Raw genomic sequence first — 20,013 nt, 5'->3', positions numbered from 1 at the left:
TCTATTGTGTACTCCTTCACCTACCCCTTAGCCCTCTGCCTACCCCTTAGCCCTCCGCCTACCCCTTAGCCCTCCGCCTACCCCTTAGCCCTCTGCCTACCCGTTACTCCTCCGCCTACCCCTTAGCCCTACGCCTACCCCTTTGCCCTCCGCCTACCCCTTAGCCCTACGCCTACCCCTTAGCCCTATGCCTACCCCTTAGCCCTACGCCTACCCCTTAGCCCTCCGCCTACCCGTTACTCCTCCACCTACCCCTTAGCCCTCTGCCTACTCCTTAGCCCTACGCCTACCCCTTTGCCCTCCGCCTCCAAAACGAGGGCAAAGCGAAAGGGGTAAAAGTTTCAGCCCTTAGATTTGGGACCCCCCTCTCCCTCTGCTCAGCCCCGCCCCTCTCGCTCCGTCTCACAGTTGTGATGTCATAATACGGCGCCGTTACACCAGCAGAGCTGAGCCACGGATGTTTGTTGATTTTCCAGCAGGAGCGTCGTCCTGCCGTCCTAAATTCAACGTGTTGCAGCAGCTTGGCTGCTTTGTTTCCACATCAAGGCGAAGAAATAGACGGAGACATGGATTACTTCAGTTTTAGCGCTGTATTTGGACTTCAGAAATATTTCCTCATTCACCATGTGAAAGCGGAGGAGCTTCCTTGTTTGCTCTGGGTCCCTGTTTTCAAAACACCATATTAGAAGACTTTGGAACTATAGAGTGTAATAATAAAATGTTATAAACACGGTCTCTACCAAACAAATACACACGGAAGCTACATACGGCAGCGTTACTGCTGTTCTTACGAGTATAAAACACAACAGGTTTATATAACTTTAGAAGCGTATATCTGTGAAATGCGAGTCCTTTGGCGCCATTTCCTCCTACCCCTCTGTTTAAAGTGTGCATCTGTAAACTCTTCGTTTAGAGGGGTGAATAGCCCTTCCCCTCACCCCTCCACCTCTGCACAGTAGTGAAATGAGACACCCCTCAGACTCTCCTGAACGTGCCTTTCAAAGGGGTAGGGGTATGACGAAGGGCTATGGGGGAGAATTGAGACGCAGCCTTAGTGTGGATTACACGTGTCCTGCTGTGATGGATCGCCTTCTGTGATCGAAATACACAAAGTCACTTCTGATGGCTTCACGCTCTGAGTGCTCTGATATGTCAAGTGAAGCTCATTGAGAAGAGGAGGGGGAGGCGGGGACCAGTTCATCCATGTGCTCCAGCCATTTGTGCAGAGAAAATACTAGGTTGTGTAGAGTAAATACACCTGGTTTTGTATTATTTTGGAATTTGTACTCTGATGGTTTGTCTTTAAATGGTACAGCTCCACGTCAAAATCAAGTTCATACATGCTCCATGTTAGCTTCGCTTCTCTAGGGTGAGTTTCACTTTCGACATGTGTGAAAGCCGGGAGCTGCGTTTCACTTGGATTTTAAAATACAATGATTTGTCTTTTTTTTCCCTTGTGAAATACCTCGAATCTACATGAGACAGATTTACTGCTGAAAGTGAAACAGCTGAGCATTTGGAGGAATACACACTGGAAAATTCTCTAAAAACCGGTTCGACTACCAGAGTCGCTCCCTTTCAGATGGGAAAGCATGAACAGACGACATGTGGATTGTACCTGACATTTCCACGCAGTCTCTTCAGCCGGTGTTGTTTTTCTGCACGTGTGTTGGTCAGACTTTGCAGGTGCTGGTTGGAGGCGAGGGTCCAGACGTCCCGGACGTCCCGGACGTCACGCCCGTCAAGGTGCTGGACTGTGACACCGTCTCACAAGTGAAAGAGAAAATCATTGAGCAAGTGTACAGGAAGCTGCCATATTCCCTGCGGCCCCGGGTCGACAGCGTCACTCTGGGTGAGTCCATGACTGGGTGAATAATGACTAATGGAACACTTACAACTTGTGGTTTAGATGTCAACACGTAGGCTTCTTCTCACCCCAGTTTCAACGGGAATTAGAAAGGCGTTTGTCTTTCTTCAAGAAAAGAATTCTTCATTGCTTAACAAGGTTTTGCTCGCTGCTATAGGCGGGAACCTTGGGGACTGACCTGAAAGGCTAAAGCTCTGGAGACATTTTCTAACATCGAAGACACTTCATATTCAAACGCATGCTGTACATTCCAGTTCTTTATACATTTTAGATAAGCGGGGAATCCTCCTCCTTTCAGGGTGAATCAGAACCACAACCTCTGTATCTGGTTATACTGGTACATTAAGTCAGAGACGATGTTGAGCTGAGGTGTTCAGAATATGTTGGGGTGCGTATTACCATTTTGAATTAATAAAAAAAAAAGACTTCGGTCACTTTTTCCAGCCCAAATTAACTCAAATGTGTCACTAAAACCTCTTAAAAAATGTTGATTGAAGCCAAATGATGACAGCCTCGGGAGCATTTCTGTGCTTTGTCTCTCCGAACAATTTCACTTAGAATTTCTTATGAAAAATTCAGAGGTGGAAGGAAAAGCTATGAACTCCACTTTTCAACTAAAGTCCTTGACAGTGTCAGAAAGACACATTGAAATGATAAAATAGTGCATAACCCTCAGTGTCACAGTTAAGACAGTTACAGTCGCTATAAAGGAGTTTTTAAATTCTATTCAGTGAAAAAAACACAAGAATGTCAAAGACGAATAAGGACTTGGTTTGTGACAAAGCTTGTGTGTTGGAGGAGTTCTGGAGGTTTGGTAGAGCGCCATGTGTTCCCAGCTCTGTGAGGCCCTCCTCTAAAAGGACCTTCTCCTCCCGCCTTCGCCACAGAGTGGCTCTCTGGGTCCACAGGCCAGATTCTGTCAGATCTGGACCGGACTTCCAGGAAGGAAGGAAGGTGGAGACGCATCAACACTCTGGCACACTACGACGTGAGTACTGTCAGGTTCTGCACCTGACAAGAGCAAAGAGGATCCGTGTATCGCTGGACTCCTCGGAGCAAAACGTTACAATAGTATGATAATTTATACAAAATGTGAATAAATATAAACATGGTGGGTCTTTAGATATAGCCTATAAATGCAGTAATGGGTTTTTTGTTTCCCTTGTTACAATCATAGTTTCTCTTCAGAAATTAAAAATTGAGTGTTGTGGAGCCTCATGCACTGCCTGGTCAGCTGCTTCACATGTGATATTTTCTAGCAGAGACTTCTCCATACTAAACGTATCATCAGGTATTAATGGAATGTGTCCTTTATGAGTGTAAACTACAGTATTTATTGACTCGGACTGGATATGTCCTCGGGAGACGACAGCCTCGCCGCCCTACATTCCTGGCTGTGTGTCTCCTGGTCTCATACTGTCTCATGTCAGAATCTAACAGGAGCCTCTCTTCACATCCCCATCCGAACCAAACCACAATCATGGAATTGATCAGCTGGTCTTTCAATGCAATGGACCATTTCTTTACGACAAGACAAGACGATCAGACAAAGGAGAGCCTACATGTACCGATGAGACGTTTGCTGCTGGATACATGGTCGACTCCTGGGACAGCCGGAGGATCCTTTGTTTGTCCATTCTCTCCATCGAGGACATGGAAGACTTCTACATAGAGATGGGCAAATGAAGCTTCAAAGCAGATTCATGAACCACTTTCTATATTTTCTGACTCCACCAGGTGGCACTCTTGGTTTGAAGATAGAGGCTGAAAGACTGTCAATGAAGTGTGTTTTCAAACATTTATTGAACAGACAGTGCCATCTAGTGGCTTCAAAACATATAGAAAGTGCTTCATGAATCTGCTTTGAAGCTTCATTTGCCCATCTCTACTTCTACATAACTGGATTCATGATAGCGGGTATGCTGCTGATGGGAGCTGGCGGCTCCCTGATCGATCACAAAGTTGTGAAGAGGCTAGCAGATGCATTGGGAAGGCGGCCAACCGTCACTGAGGGATCGTGCTGAGCTTTGAACGCTTTGATGAACGAACTCAAGAGTAAGCAAGACGTGACTTTAGAACGTTGACACGGAATGGAAACCAACTGAGAGAATTGCAGCGCTCGGCTGGAACGCTAAAAATGGCCACCGATTTGGAGCAGCATGAAAACCAGAGACACTCAAAGACGAGAGGAAGTCGAAGTCGTCCTGACTGAAAACAAACCTTATCTACATTCTGATTCCCACAGACGTCCAGACTCCTGGTTGTAGATGTTATAACGGTTGTGTTATAACAGTTTGAAATCTGCCTTTCTCTCCTCTCCTCTCCCCTCCTCTCCTCTCCTCCCCTCTCCTCTCATCTCCTCTCCTCTCCTCTCCTCTCCCCTCCTCTCCTCTCCTCTCCTCTCCTCCTCTCCTCTCCCCTCCCCTCCCCTCCCCTCTCCTCTCCTCTCCTCTCCTCCTCTCCTCCTCTCCTCCTCTCCTCCTCTCCTCTCCTCTCATCTCCTCCTCTCCTCTCCTCTCCTCTCCTCTCCCCTCCTCTCCTCCTCTCCTCTCCTCCTCTCCTCCTCTCCTCTCCTCTCCTCTCCTCTCATCTCCTCTCATCTCCTCTCCTCTCCTCTCCTCTCCTCTCCTCTCATCTCCTCTCCTCTCCTCTCCTCTCCTCTCATCTCCTCTCCTCTCCTCTCATCTCCTCTCCTCTCCTCTCCTCTCCTCTCCTCTCATCTCCTCTCCTCTCCTCTCCTCTCCTCTCATCTCCTCTCATCTCATCTCCTCTCCCCTCCTCTCCTCTCCTCTCCTCTCCTCCTCTCCTCTCCTCTCCTCTCCTCTCCTCTCCTCTCCTCTCCTCTCCTCTCATCTCCTCTCCTCTCCTCCTCTCCTCCTCTCCTCCTCTCCTCCTCTCCTCTCCTCTCATCTCCTCCTCTCCTCTCCTCTCCTCTCCTCTCCCCTCCTCTCCTCCTCTCCTCTCCTCCTCTCCTCCTCTCCTCTCCTCTCCTCTCCTCTCATCTCCTCTCATCTCCTCTCCTCTCCTCTCCTCTCCTCTCCTCTCATCTCCTCTCCTCTCCTCTCCTCTCCTCTCATCTCCTCTCCTCTCCTCTCATCTCCTCTCCTCTCCTCTCCTCTCCTCTCATCTCCTCTCCTCTCCTCTCCTCTCCTCTCATCTCCTCTCATCTCATCTCCTCTCCCCTCCTCTCCTCTCCTCTCCTCTCCTCCTCTCCTCTCCTCTCCTCTCCTCTCCTCTCCTCTCCTCTCCCCTCCCCTCCCCTCCCCTCTCCTCTCCTCTCCTCTCATCTCCTCCTCTCCTCTCCTCTCCTCTCCTCTCCCCTCCTCTCCTCCTCTCCTCTCCTCCTCTCCTCTCCTCTCCTCTCATCTCCTCTCCTCTCCTCTCCTCTCCTCTCCTCACATCTCTCTTCCTCAAGCTTAAAAAGAATTTTTGTTATACTTGTTGCTATGACAATAAAGTGTGTGTGTGTGTGTGTGTGTGTGTGTGTGTGTGTGTGTGTGTGTGTGTGTGTGTGTGTGTGTGTGTGTGTGTGTGTGTGTGTGTGTGTGTGTGTGTGTGTGTGTGTGTGTGTGTGTGTGTGTGTGTGTGTGTGTGTGTGTGTGTGTGTGTGTGTGTGTTTCAGGTGCGAGATAACGCCACACTGGTTTTGTCCAGAGCGCCCCACACACAACAGAACCAGGACAAGAACCAGGAAAACCATGAAGAGCGTATGTGTCCTCATAATGTACTCATTAACAGTAACACACGTTTTACACCCAAACCAACACTCATCATACTCAAAGGACATAATGCCTTTTTTGTTTGTTTGTTTGTTTGTTTCTCCAGGGCTTTAGTCGATCTCCCCACTCTCATTCAACATGTTTTATGTAGAGCTCGCTTTGAAATTGTGCAACCTTCGCAGATATTTCCTCCGCATTTAAATTCCGTTGCCCTCAAATTTGTCATCATCTGAATATGATGTGCATGAATAAATAACAAGCAGGATTATTAGCAGACCGTCTGAAGTGACTTGTTTGTCTTCACCAGGAACGCTCTGTCAGAAGACGGCAGAGTGTTTCACTTGGTGAGGCCAGCAGACCAACTGGAAGAGACCAAGTCGAGACGGGGAAGCGTGAAGAACAAGGCGATGACGGAGATCCATCTGATGAGACTCCTGTCTGTCAAGGTCCTGCATTCATTTCATTCATTCATTAACCCCCCCCAGTCTTTTCATGTTTGGCTTTGGTCAAAGACTTACTGGAAATAAAAATTAAATGCCCTTTTAATATGAAATCTTTGGAAATGTGTGAAACTAATCAAAAAGATATAATTTAGAAATGATTGTTAAAATTGTGCTTTAATCCATATTAAGTTACAGCAGAAACAATAATGCAGGTATAAATGATACAGGACCGATGCAATCCCGTGTTTGAGTCGTCATCTTGTTGACAGCTCATTTTCGAGTCGTTCTTTTAAAGCCATCATAGCTCTAGGAACACAAATAGACTTTAAAATAGTGGTAATAAAAGCTTTTTGTGGACACTGGGCGAGTGTGCACACAGCTCTGCCCCGGCTCACACTGTCTGCGGCCCTGTTTCAGAGAACGCTGCAGCCGTTGGTGAACGACTTCTTCCGCAGCGTGCTGCGCCCGGGGCAGCCGTCCCGCCGCCTGTCAAGTATTTCTTTGACCTCCTGGACGAGCAAGTGCAGAAACACAAGCGCGTGGACGAGGAGACCGTTCGTATCTGGAAGACCCGCAGGTACCATCACATGACGATGCTGCTCTATTCTTTATGGAGAAGTTAAGGCAGAAGTGAGTTTAGGCAAAATCAAAACTCACTTAGAAACGGAATCCCCCATTTCAGGTCTATTTCCACAAGAAATGAGTGTCAGTGAGTCTTTAATCAGGAACAACCAAACCTTTTATGTGATGACTGACGGGACGACTAATGAAGAAAAACCAATGTATGTGTATTTTTATGAGCTGTTTTGCAACTGTTAGCCATTTTAATGAGATATTGGATTGTTTTTCATGTTAAATACCAATTTGGATTTTAACATTTAAAATACCTGCACAAACACTAAGTGATTAGTGCGTTTTCCTCCATTGCCATTTTTTAATTCATCATTTTCTGACATTTTTAGTTGCATTCAACACATCAGCTCTTCCTTCAAATCATCACAGTGATTAGATTTTTTCACACTGCTGCCAGTAGCGTTTTAACAATTTATCTTCATACACCAAATGTTGTTTTCTCTTTCATCAGAGCAATTCAATGAGAACAGCTTGTCTCCCTGGGTCCTTTCATCTTTATTTTTCACACAAACATAAAAAAGTAAGAAATAAAAAAAGACTGGTCTATATAACCTCGGTGTGTTGGACGAGGGTCCAGTCTGCACTCTGCCTCCTTCATTAGTCAGTCGGGATGATGGATGATTGGATCTCCAGAGTCACCGGCATATTTAAAAGTATTTCTTAGTGTGAAAAAGACCATTGTAGGACGGCCTTCCTCTGGGGAGCCCCCGGCAGTGTAAACAACCAAATATTTGAATTAAACAACCATTTTTAGAGCTGAATTTATTGTAAGCGTATTAGAAACATAATATAGTTTCATACTGAATGTAAAGTAAAACATTAAAGTAGCAACAGAACAGATGTGCTTGTTATTATTTTGCTGATGGATCCCAACAGCCGTTAGTGATAAAATACACATTCAGAATCATGGCAATGAACCAGAAACAAAACGTGGCAGATGATTAATCAGTAATTATATCCTTATGATGTGAAAAAGTAGATGTTAGCTATAGACGTTTAAATCTGACATGTAGTTCAGGGGGAGTTTAAAATCTGATTAAACGGAGCCACGACAAGTGCCTCATAAAATTCCATGATTTATCGTAACATTGCTATTTTGGTGCTTCCACTGTGTTGTGACCGCAGCCCTCCCGGGAGAGTTTACCCAACCAGTGTGGGTTTTACCAACGCTGTGCGTTCCCGGCCTCAGACGGCGAACCTTCGCTCCGATCTCGGAGGAGAGATTTTTGGAAAACGCCGCATTTTGGGCGTTGCTTTGACTTTACGAAGCTGAGGCGAGGTTGGAACACAACATATTGCAGTGTGTGTGTGTTCCCCCATTCAGACGGGAAAAATTAGCAGGAGCACTGGGGCGTTACGTTATGTCGTCTGCGTTTAACGTCGTAAAGAAAACCCGGTATTACCCTGCAATGACCTCCACTGCCCCTCAGCCGTTCTCACACGTGGAAGACTTCTCCGACTCAAATGAATTCATACCTGTAATCTGGCTGACGAGCTCGTCCAGTAATAATAGTAACTAGAAAATTCCCGCGGAAATTTTATTGTGCCTGCCACCTGCCGCCCCCTGCTGCCGAGCGAGGCCGCGGCGGGTTCAAAAGTACGTGGAAACCATGCCATTAGCTAGTGATTCTCGATCGCAGCGCCACCACGAGGCCACCCTCCAAATTTCAGCTCATTTGAACCAACTTGTTAGCATGCGATGCTAACAGCTAAAAGCGATTTAAGTACGTGGAAGACTTCTCCGACTCAAATGAATTCATACCTGTAATCTGGCTGACGAGCTCGTCCAGTAATAATAGTAATAATAGTAATAATACCATGACTGAGTTGTTTCCCCCGCCTCGCCCGTACAGCCTCCTGCTGCGTTTCTGGGCGAACGTCCTCAGGAATCCCCGCTTCGTCTTTGACGTCCACGTCTCTGAAGTGGTGGACGCCTCGCTCTATGTCATCGCCCAGACTTTCCTGGACGCCTGCAGCAAGAGCGAGCACAAGCTCAGCCGGGTGAGTGGGATGGAGTGAATGGAGGAGGAGGGTGGGGGTGGGGGTGGGGGTGGGGGGTGGGGGGGGTGAAGATGAACAAGATGAGATCAAAGCTGTTTAAATGGGAGGTGAAACGTAGAGAGAAGAGGCACGTCAGAGGCGGCTGTGTCTGAACGTCCGTCGTTCTCACTTGCTGGACATTACAGTTTTACAGTTTTTTACAATTGTTTACACGCTAAAATAAAAATTTGCACACAATTTGCGAAATTCTACTCCAAGGAGCAAAACACCTCCACAGATGTGCACAGAACATTACACACAATGTCTGCTTCACCCTTTTTGCAAAACATTACACAGTGATTTATAAAACTCGACACACATTCTCACACCTCAGACACACATCAGGGTTGTGACGTCACTTCCTTGTCGTTACAAAGCCCAACGAGCACACTAATGAACAAACTGCAGAATCACATCCACCAGGGGTGGAAACACACTGATTTGAAACCGCAGCACTCAGGTCAAGTGTATGTACTTCATGCAGTCATTTTTATTTGTCTACAGATTTTATTTGTTTCATTGATTTCATTGTTGGTTGATTACTGTAACTGGTTATGATAAGAAATACTGTATTGAAATAAACACATGAAATATTCAGTCTGCAGCATCGGTGTTGTGCAGCGCCTGGTAAGTTTATTTGTGTACATTCTCCCTGGATCTCAACTACTCATGAACAATGTTGTGGGTTTGTCTTTTTTTTTTTGATATCCAAATTATGCCTTACATATGGCATATTGCATGTACACATACATATATGTATACATGTGCAAGTACACTATTAGCATTGGTATTATTATTATTATTATAAGTATACTATTGGTATTATTATTATTATTATTATTATTATTATTATTACTATTATTATTATTACTGAGATATATATATATATATATATATATATATATATATATATATTGTTATTGTTATTTTATTGCTACCATATTGTTATTGTTATATTATTGCTACCATTATTAGTAGTACTATACACGAGTATTATACACTATTTCACACTGTTATCCGTATTATTGTTATTATTATTATATAATGCCTACTTCTAATGGCTCTGCCACTGCACCTTACTATTTATTTATCTTGCTTTTATCTCCTGCTTATTTCTACGTGCCCATGTTCTGTTCTGTGCTTTATTTTATGTCTTATACCCAGATATTTTTATTTTTTTATTTTTTACTTTTGTTTCTATTCTATTGTATTTTATAATATTCATATGTACCAGATTGCTGCAACAAAACAATTTCCCTTCGGGGATGAATAAAGTAATTATCTATCTATCTATCTATCTATCTATCTATCTATCTATCTATCTATCTATCTATCTATCTATCTATCTATCTATCTATCTATCTATCTATCTATCTATCTATCTATCTATCTATCTATCTATCTATCTATCTATCTATCTATCTATCTATCTATCTATCTATCTATCTATAACAACGTCTGGCCAAACATCTAGCACATGCTATTTCCTAAAATTAGTTTTTTTATAAATGTGTTTTTTATTTCTCCCAGCAGTGTGAAACTGGCTGCAACAGTGTCTGATCATTGAGGACTGTGTTGGTTAAATGAAAACTAAGAGCATTTTCACAAATATGTGTATATGTTTTGACTGAAGTGTCATTTTGCAAACAATCTAGGGATTATGCAAATTGAGTGTGGTGTTTGGATAATTGTGATTATATTTTGAAAAAAAGAACCCGTGCGTGTAAAGACTTGGAAAAAAACTGTAATTTCTCATCTGCAGGACTCGCCAAGTAACAAACTACTCTACGCAGTGGAGATCTCCGTCTACAAGACGATGGTGGATGAGTGAGTACTGCCAGTGACTTCCAACGGGTTTACTTGAGTCAAAATAATGTTTCACCAGCTGACATCATGCAGCGATTAGTATAACTGCTCTGTGTGTGTGTGTGTGTGTGTGTGTGCGTGTGTGTGTGTGTGTGTGCGTGTGTGTGTGTGTGTGTGTGTGTGTTCACAGTTACTACGAGGCCATCAGGCAGATGCTCCCCGTCAGTGACCAGGACATGAACAACCATCTAGCAGAAATCTCACGGGTAAAAAAGACCCTTTATTTTCTCTGCCATTCAGTTTACCTTCCTATTAAGGTGCATCACAACCCTCCAGTCTGTGGCGGGGTCTGTGGTCTACCTGGTTTATGTGGTGTACAGTCGGAAATATGTCTCTAATTAAATGTTGAACCTGAGGGAAGCAAACAACAGCCCAGATGATGTAATTCCATTATTGCCTGTGTTGTCGGCAGAGAGGGATGGAAGATATTACAGATGATTGGGAGACTTTTTCCAGATAAGGACACAAGTATTGTGTAACAAGTGTCTTCTTTTTCCAGTTCTTTTACATTTTAGGTTAGAGTCTTTACAGCACATAATGAAAACGAAAACAAAAAGATGAGAGGGGAAACAAAGTGTGTGTGTGGCGCCACTGGGTGCAGCGACTCCTCCATGTACGTTTTATATCGAAGAAAGATGCATTTTGCAACACTGGTTGAGCAGAATTGTTGGTGAAATAACAGAAGAACAGATAAATAAGTGCACATAGTTTAATCTTAGGCATTTTTTTGGAATGTGTAAAAAAAAAATATATATATTTTAAAGGAGTCATTTCTCTCCCCCTCTGCTTAGTGTACGGGAGAGCGAGGATCACTGTGTCACTGTCCTCTCTGCACAGAGACGCATTTATTCATAGTAACAGTATTTTACAGTGAGGGTGTCTAATTGAGTTTTCTATCATATAGTGATAACAGATTTTGTGAAAACCGAAATTCGTGTGTGATTTGCACAATTCTCGCAGTGGTTAAGTTTGTTTTTAAAATGTCTCTCTGCTGCCGCTGTCAGCAGAGAGACATTCTTCACATGCAGTTCATTCTCAGCCCCGTGGAGTTTCATTGCTTACCGACGACGCGTATTTCCCCTTTTAAATTGCCGTTGATGTTTTGCAGTCTCACACAGACGAACTGAACCCACAAGTGGCTCTCCATCAGCTTTACCAGTTCGCCAGCAAACACTATGACGGGGTAAGAAGCCCTCTTCTCCTTCCCGTCGCACCCAAAGGAGGCACTAGTGCCCGCTATATGACTGCTTTTCTTTTTTTCCTCCTCTCTTCACTCTTGACATGTTGACCTTGACCACTTGAGGTCACAGAAAGGGGGGATAAACAAAAACCAAATGAACAAGTTGGATAAACAGACGGGGCCGTCAGTCCCCCCTATGTGGGCTCACAATCAATAACAATATAAGCGGTTCCTCCTCGTCTCTTCGCTTCCCTCTGACATAACATCTCCACCGTCCTCTGCCCACTTCTTGCTCTTCCTCCCTCTTGCGCATTGTTTTACTCTCCTCTCCTCCTCCATTTCTGCTCCTCTCACCTTTTGTCCCGCTTGCAGATCGTTGGGTCTCTGGACAAGGACCCAGCCGGCCAGAGGGAACGGACTGAACTGACCCTGCGGCTGCAGCAGATAGCAGCCGCCCTGGAAACCTCAGCCACCGATCTGTAACCCACTGAGCAGAGGGAGAAGGAGAGGGGGAGGGGTGGGTGGGTGGGGGGGGAAGAGGGGTTTCGCCAGTGACTACAGGGGGTCATGTCTTTTTGACGTAAAACAAAATGTGGAAATGTGAAAAGGAACTCACGTGAGCAGGTTTATTGTACAACTTGTCCTTTCTGTGAAGTAACAGAAACTAATGAAATGCAGCTAGAGGGTGAAAAGAGGGGAAGAAAACGATGGGTTACACCTTCGTAGGTACGCCTTGAAGCTCACTTTCCAAACCTTAAAGGTCTGCACACTCACTCAGGCTTCGCTGAATATTTTTCCCACAATACAGTGCGGCATACCTCGCTGTGAGAATGACGCCTCTCCGTGGAGCACTGGCAAAGGAGACAATCAGGCGTTCAATTTATCTCTGTTTAGAAAAGGCTTTATGAGTTGTATTACATATATTTTTTTATGCTTTATAAGGGGAAAAAACTTTTTAAATGGATCATCTTGTGGTGTGGATCGTGTTTTCCCGCCCGCTTTCTGTCATTTTAACCCCCCCCCCCCCCCAATCCCAGTAAACACACTGGAGCTTTATGACAGAGATCAAAGTGTCACTTGTTAGTCTAGCAATGTCCAGGCTCATGTGACTGACGGGTCATCTGTAGGTTCAGAAACATTTGAGTTCAATTCTCAGCTTTTGACTCTAATCTGCTTCAAGCTGGATTCACTTTTGTGTTGGTGGAAATAGATAATCACAGTCTGTCTCCCTTTATTGTGCAGTGTCATGAAACATTCCACTTCAGGTAACACACAGGACATTTTGGAAGTTTTTTTTTAAAGCATTTCAGTTAATGACTGTTTTCAGATTTGTCACCTCTGCTATGGAACTGTTAAGAGTTCACACTAGTGGCAAAGACACAGGAGCGATGTAAATGGCATGTTCTGAACTAATTATAGTGGATGCCCTGCTGAGGCCATTTGTGTGCCAATAGACATTTCAGATCTTCTTGTCCAATTGCAGCTTTGATGTGTGTATTTCCTTTGGCTGTCTGTGGTGTGCGCTTAGAAGTACTTTGGAGGCGAAGGCAAAGAGCCATAATGATTCAACGTAAACCAGTGGTCAATGTGATTTGATCTTTAATTACTCTGGAGTCAAACGGGTATCCTGGTGTAGATTAAATAGAGCACAAACATTGTTCCAATAGTGTTAATTTCTTGCCCTGTGTTTCTAAGTGGTTCCACAGTGTGTATGATAAATGACCATCTATACTCGACAAATTACCTTTCTCACAGCTGTGTAGTTATTATTTGTATTTCTTGTTTCCTATGGCATATAAATCTTTGTAAAACACATTAAAATACTGTATTCTCACTGTATAATCTGATGCAATGAGTCCTGGGACAAGTAAAAGAAAAACATAAGAGGAAAAAAAAAGATGTTTGTGCAGTTGTTGAGACTTTTTTCATGTTTCTTTCCCTTTATCGATTTGCTTCAATCAAACACTCGACCTCACCAATAATGCATGAATAACAGTCACATCCCACAAAGTTTAGCTTTCTCCTTTAGCAGCTTCATTATTTTCAGACTTGTGATTTGTCTGAAATTATTACAATGTACAGTCCTCTTATTAGCTGTGGTAAATACACTGCAGTATCTATAGAAAACCATTTTCAGCAAATGTTACAGAGGAAACCACACGTATTAAAACAATATTTTAAGTGTCACGACGGCCTTCGGAGTACAGTGGGCTACATCTGTTAAATACAGCTATATAACACTAAAATGTATTTTCACAATCAAAGTGCTGTAGAGTTTACTAACTAACATCTGGATTCTAAACAACAGGCACATTAGAAAAAAACACTTATTCCAGTGAATTAAATTACATTGAAGGAACCTCAGGAGAAACTAGCAGAGGACTGAGGAAAAGGTTGTCCTATTTCCTGCTCACAACAAGTACTGTCTCATATTTTGATGAGTGACGTTTCTGCTCTGCATTAGTTGGGTTCTTTTCATGTTTTTACTGATAAAGGTGATTTCAATTTGTTCCAATACAGTAGAGATGGGCAAATGAAGCTTCAAAGCAGATTCATGAAGCACTTTCTATATGTTTTGAAGCCACTAGATGGCACTGTCTGTTCAATAAATGTTTGAAAACACACTTCATTGACAGTCTTTCAGCCTCTATCTTCAAACCAAGAGTGCCACCTGGTGGAGTCAGAAAATATAGAAAGTGGTTCATGAATCTGCTTTGAAGCTTCATTTGCCCATCTCTACGATACAGCAAAGAATGCACAGACAATAAATGGACTATGGTACAAGGAAAAATGGAAATCGATGAAATTCCAAATATAGCAAAGCAGTTGTATTGTAACTGGGTTTTGTCGTCCATCAGGTAGACTTAATTACAGCAGGGAACCTACAGTTTAATGAGTTATAGTGATGTCACTGCAGGACTTGTGTGTCTGTCAGACCCGACACATCAAAGTTCAGACGGACGCCGACGCAACCTCTGACGAAGTCTCACAATTTTCACATTGAGTCCAACCATCAATGTGTTTTACACTCACAACACCACATTTTTTCTCACAATTTCTTTATTGTTTTTCCATTAAAAAAAAACATACATTCACAAACACAACAATACAACACTCAGCCCCTTTACCTCCCAACCCACCATCAGTAGGATCTGTGGTAAACAAAGTGTTGATAAAGATACCACTATGTGCATTGGCGTAAATACATCTCAATACAAACATTTAATAAAAATAATGCACACAGATACACAGCCAATGTATTACAAGTCCATAATTCAGTCATCTTTTCATCTTTATTTCTGATTCAATGCTGATACTCCAGCCATGGAACTAGTAATGAGCCGTTTCAAGGTCATCAAGGCGGTGGCGTCTGTCCTTGTCCAGATCCAGGTATTTGTACATTAAGGTTATTCATGAAGACCACATCCTCAACTTTTCCTCAACTTTTCCTTTTGCCATGGAAGTCCATTGTTCCAGTGCTAAATTAGATGACAACTCTGTACTGTAATCTACTGACCAGAGGTGGGTCACTGGGTGTCCTTCCATTTTAAGTCAGTTACACATTTAGCTTGTAACAGACAGAAATTCATTGGTTTATGTTCCTTTGCAGTCACTGGGGGGAAATCTTCAGGGTATATGTGCAACAAACATATTTTGGCCTCAACTGGGGCAACCCTTTCTATCAGCTTAGAGATTAAATCAAGAGCCTGTTTCCAGAATATCTTTAGTTTTCTACAACTCCACATACAATGCAAGGGTGCACCAACTTCTTCCATACATTTAATGCAACAATCAGGAATATTTTGATTAAAGTGGTGCAGTGTGATATAAGTCCTAAACAACCATTTATACTGTAGAAGTTTGCATCTTTGCCCTGTGAGTGATTCTCCATCACTTGTTCAATGGTAGATACTCAGTTGCAGGTACTTAAAAGGAGGTTTCCCAGGTCGCTCCAATTTATCTTTTAATTATGTAAATGACATCAGCGTGCCTTCATCATAGAGATCTTTTGTTTTGCTTAATCCTGTCTCCATCCAGTGTTTGAATCCCAGGTCACACCTCCCAGGAGAACATTTTAAGTTTTCCCATATAGATTCTGTGTGCGTTTTCCAAGTATTTTAGCTTGTGATGAATAAAGGTAAAGACCTAATGGAAGTTCTATTTCCTTAATTTCTATCTTCACCCAGGCTGGAATCTCTGTGGTATCAAAGTAGTGTGTGGCTGGAGCTGACCGGTGAGTTGGTTCAACTGAGTCTCCACTGAAGTGTGTTGGTATGAAAGGTCCTGGAGACCCGCCGTTATTCCAGCCAACTGCTCATCATGTTGAGTGAGGCGGCTTCCCTGCCTCCCAATCTGCTCCTAGAAGCTGGTGATCAGAGTCTGCTGGGTCCATAAGGGTGGTTGGTCTGTTCTGTCATGGGTATCAGACAGGATCCAATAGCAGGACTCTGAGGCAGGGTGCGTTTATCCAAGTCTTTATTTACAATAGACAGCACAGACCGACATGAGATGCAGGTTGCTCCTCAACGTAGGGTGCACGGCCGACCTGGACTCCAGACAGTGATCAGGACGGACCAGACATCAACAGACCAATAATAGTCAAACACACAGACAGGACATATATAGCTGACATGGCAATGACTGCAGACTGGCGACAGGTGTGGAACTGACAGGACCGGCCAGGACATGTGACCCGCCCACTATTTAAGGGCGATCCTCAGCCTAGTCCCTGACACAATCTTCTCAACGCTGCAGTGAAGACACAGTTTAGTTTAGGATTGCAGTTGCAGTTTGGTAGTGGACATCGAGGCATTGTCCCTGAATAGCGTCCGTCCATCAGTCCATCTATCAATTCATCAATCTGCCCATCAGGCCAAGAGCAGTGGTTGTGAATGAGGCGATAGTACTGTTGTAATTAAAAGTCTTGTCTTATAGTGCGAAAAGCCCTTGGGTTCAAGACTCTGTTGAACTTCAGGTTCTTTCCATTTAGTATTTTTGGTTTCATCAAAAACATGGCAACATTGGCAACCTTGGCAAATCCATTTTTCTTACAAGTGTGAATGTGAGTATATTTCCACTGAAAAGTAAGACAACTCAGACGTTCAGAGATTAATGGCGAGTTTGAATGAGGAAACAGAAGTGGTTTTTCCTGACTGACGCGCTCACACCCAGCTGAGCTATATACTTTGCATTTCCTCCAACTGTATCACTCTATTCTCTGTCTCCCTGCTGGCTGGGACTTCTTCTCTGAACTGCCTGTAAGTTGAACCTGTGTTGATATTTGTGGATCATCTGGACCCTGAAGAGGTCTCCAGGTTTACTGGTACTGTGGTGATGGATTCTGAATGCAGTGGCAACGTGGTGTCGTGATTAGCAGCCTTGCAGCCTTTGCTTCCGTACCGTGTTGGGCTTGAGGTTCTTTTGTGTTGTATTTCCAGTTCTCCAATAAATGTGTTAAGATTATTGGTGACTGTAAATGTGTTTGTCCTGTGGTGGACTGCTCACCTGCCCAGGTGAAACCTGATTCCCAGTCTGGGATCAGATCCAGCATCCTGAGACACCGAGCTGAGTGAAGAACTATAGAAGGCTTGAATATGAACAAGATTTGTTTTGTACCATTTCTAACCTGGTAAACTGATTTCTGTCAGTTTAAGTCAGTCCGACTTGCTACACGGCATTCTGTCTGAGACGACAACGTTCTGAATCAGTCGACTGGAATTAGCCTGTGTCAGCCTGATGTCATGTTTGCTTGTTGAACTGCAGCGTAGCTGTACGGAAGATCTGTACAAACAATACGTAAGGTGCTTCCGTAAGCTGTGGGCTTCCGGACCAGTGGCAGATATAAAACTCGCCGACGAAGCATATCGACACTAAAATGGCGTCGACCATAGCTGCCCCGGTATTTGGCCTGGTTCTGCTCCTTATCCTCTTCCCTTCAGCTGGTGAGTTTCAGCTCATTCTCACAAACATTTGGTCAGAAAAATATCTGAGACATACTTCTGAAGAAACTATGACTTTATTCTCATTTGTCGGTCATAAGAGATCAGCGTGTGTTGAGCTAGCTCCGATCGGTGCGCTTGACTTAGCTGCTAAGAATGCTCTGAATGCTTTGAATGCTCTGAATGCTGTGATCAAGAAACAATGAAGACACTCCTCGATGTGACATAGTTTGTAAATCTTTTGTTTGAAAGTGAAATCAGAAGTTTTTGTTTTTGTTGGACACTTGGCAAAGCTGGGGCCAACGCAACGCACGTTGTTAGCATGATAGCATGTTAGCACGGAAACGTGCCGACTCACAGAGCTTTTGAAAACACGAACACAAGTTTTTACTTGTTCATGACCATGATTTATTCAGGGCCAAGGTGTGTGTGTGTGTGTGTGTGTGTGTGTGTGTGTGTGTGTGTGTGTGTGTGTGTGTGTGTGTGTGTGTGTGTGTGTGTGTGTGTGTGTGTGTGTGTGTGTGTGTGTGTGTGTGTGTGTGTGTGTGTGTGTGTGTGTGTGTGTGTGTGTGTGTGTGTTCAGTTACAGGCATTGGCCTGTGTGTTTTATCCTTTTGAATGAGATGAATTTCTCTAAGCTTTCTATGTGACTGTTTGGTTTTTTCAGACCTTCAGGTCAGAGCTGAGAGAGGACAGAGGGTCCTCCTAAGATGTCAACAACCAAACATCAGTTGGGTGTCGATCTTAAAAGGGATAAGGATAGACAAGCCCCAGGGAAATGTCCTGATGCAACGGGGTCAGTCTCTTGTACCTGACTGCCAGGACCCGGACCTGAAGAATGGAACCTTCAGTTGTTTCCTGAACAACGTAACCACTGCCGACAGCGCCACCTATGAGGCTCGAGTCAACCGGAAAAAAACATCCCGCAGGAAGAGAGCCGCCCTTGACAGTAAGCCCATCGGCACCGTCACCCTGATTGTTGGTGAGTCGATCAGTTACAGGTATTGGCCTGTGTGTTTTTTCCTTTTGAATGACATGCATTTCTCTAAGCTTTCTGCGTGATGGTTTGTTTTGGGGTTTTTTTCCAGACCATCAGGACATCAGAGCTGAGAGAGGACAGAGCGTCATTCTGCCATGTCATTCTCCAAACACCAGTTCAGTATCACTAGTAAAATGGAGTCACACCAAACTACAGCAGAAGGATGTGCACGAGTATGTCTACCTCCACCGGGGTGGGCAGCCGGTCCCAGACTATCAGCTGGACAGCTACACAGGCCGGGTGGAGCTGCAGGACCCAGAGCTGAAGACAGGAAACTTCAGTTTGATCCTAAAGAATCTGACCAAAGATGACAGTAGAACCTATGAGTGTCGAATTGCCCCGAAAACAATGACTAAAGAGATGTTAATTGCAAACATCACCCTGATCGTTGGTGAGTGTGATTCTGTTTGACTAAAGTCTGCTGCTTTGCTCTCCCTTCACTGTGGAGCAGCTTGTTCTGTTTATCATCTGGAGCTTTACTGAAGAGCTGAAAAGCTCAGAGTCACATCAGGATTCACAATAAGAGACCTGACTGAAGACCTCCGCCTGTGACTGCTCCTCACCATGATTCTGTTTTCCCACAGTGGACAAGACTAAAGCTGGAGAGAACAAGGCCAGAGAGAACAAGGCCAGAGAGAACAAGGCTGGAGAGAACAAGAACACAGCTCTGACCGTTGCACTGTCTGTTCTGTCTGTTTGTTGGTATTTGTGCTAAAGTTCTTCAAAAGTGTCGGCGTCCTGCTGCTGGTTCAGAGCCACCGGTTGTCTTCACTGCTGGTGAAGACCAACTGTTGTTTAAATCCTCTCAGGGTGTGAATGACAGCAGAACATCCTCTTCATCACTTCTTCTCTTCAGTCTCACTGACAGCACATGTTGTTTTCCAGCCATGAGCCTGAAACCTTCTGCAGCTCGTCAACTTGAGATTCTTCTCAGGTTCTGTTCTCATTCTGTTCAGTTTCAGTCGGGTTCTGATCATGTCTGCATGTGTCTTCTCTCTCCATGGTCCAATTATACTGTCCTTCATCATTTCTCCTTGTATCTGTGCTGAAGCTGGAGGGTGAACTACAACTACTTATGAAGTATTGTTTGATTGTAGGGATGTCCGATAATATCGGCCTGCCGATATTGGCCGATATTGACTTAAAAATGTAACATTTGGAAATATCGGTATCGGATTTTTACAACCGATATTGGAATTTCCGAGTCTGCATGAATGCAGCATGGGACGTTTACGGGCGCGCGCTTGATGACGTTTAACAACATGCTGGACTCGTGGCTAAGAAGGA

The 20,013-nt window shown here is 44.0% G+C and overlaps 2 protein-coding genes across 2 annotated transcripts in view; both read left to right on the top strand.

The window, feature by feature from the left end:
* The window catches only part of LOC308144318 (plexin-B2-like), a gene marked incomplete at its 5' end in the record, with an annotated part of 40,239 nt that extends 27,989 nt beyond the window's left edge, over positions 1 to 12,250 (top strand). Inside the window, 11 exon segments of the mRNA XM_080515408.1 lie at positions 1,678 to 1,852; positions 2,755 to 2,855; positions 5,490 to 5,578; positions 5,894 to 6,032; positions 6,447 to 6,489; positions 6,492 to 6,606; positions 8,516 to 8,663; positions 10,465 to 10,529; positions 10,699 to 10,774; positions 11,677 to 11,751; positions 12,121 to 12,250. Of these exon segments, the coding sequence (XP_080371534.1) occupies positions 1,678 to 1,852; positions 2,755 to 2,855; positions 5,490 to 5,578; positions 5,894 to 6,032; positions 6,447 to 6,489; positions 6,492 to 6,606; positions 8,516 to 8,663; positions 10,465 to 10,529; positions 10,699 to 10,774; positions 11,677 to 11,751; positions 12,121 to 12,231 (1,137 nt within the window). The 3' untranslated portion in view covers positions 12,232 to 12,250.
* Positions 12,251 to 16,967: 4,717 nt separating this feature from the next.
* The window catches only part of LOC308143741 (uncharacterized protein), a 3,227-nt gene continuing 181 nt past the window's right edge, over positions 16,968 to 20,013 (top strand). The window contains exons 1-5 of the mRNA XM_080514647.1: positions 16,968 to 17,006; positions 17,512 to 17,690; positions 18,355 to 18,669; positions 18,776 to 19,117; positions 19,311 to 20,013. The exon at positions 19,311 to 20,013 is cut by the window's right edge and continues 181 nt beyond it. Of these exons, the coding sequence (XP_080370773.1) occupies positions 17,624 to 17,690; positions 18,355 to 18,669; positions 18,776 to 19,117; positions 19,311 to 19,441 (855 nt within the window). The 5' untranslated portion in view covers positions 16,968 to 17,006; positions 17,512 to 17,623 and the 3' untranslated portion in view covers positions 19,442 to 20,013. The remainder of the gene's footprint in view (positions 17,007 to 17,511; positions 17,691 to 18,354; positions 18,670 to 18,775; positions 19,118 to 19,310) is intronic.

This window comes from Blennius ocellaris (assembly GCF_963422515.1).
Source record: "Blennius ocellaris genome assembly, chromosome: 19".
Classification (NCBI taxonomy): domain Eukaryota; kingdom Metazoa; phylum Chordata; class Actinopteri; order Blenniiformes; family Blenniidae; genus Blennius; species Blennius ocellaris.
Note: the sequence above shows the minus strand (reverse complement) of the source record. Positions and strands in the feature narration are given on the sequence as shown.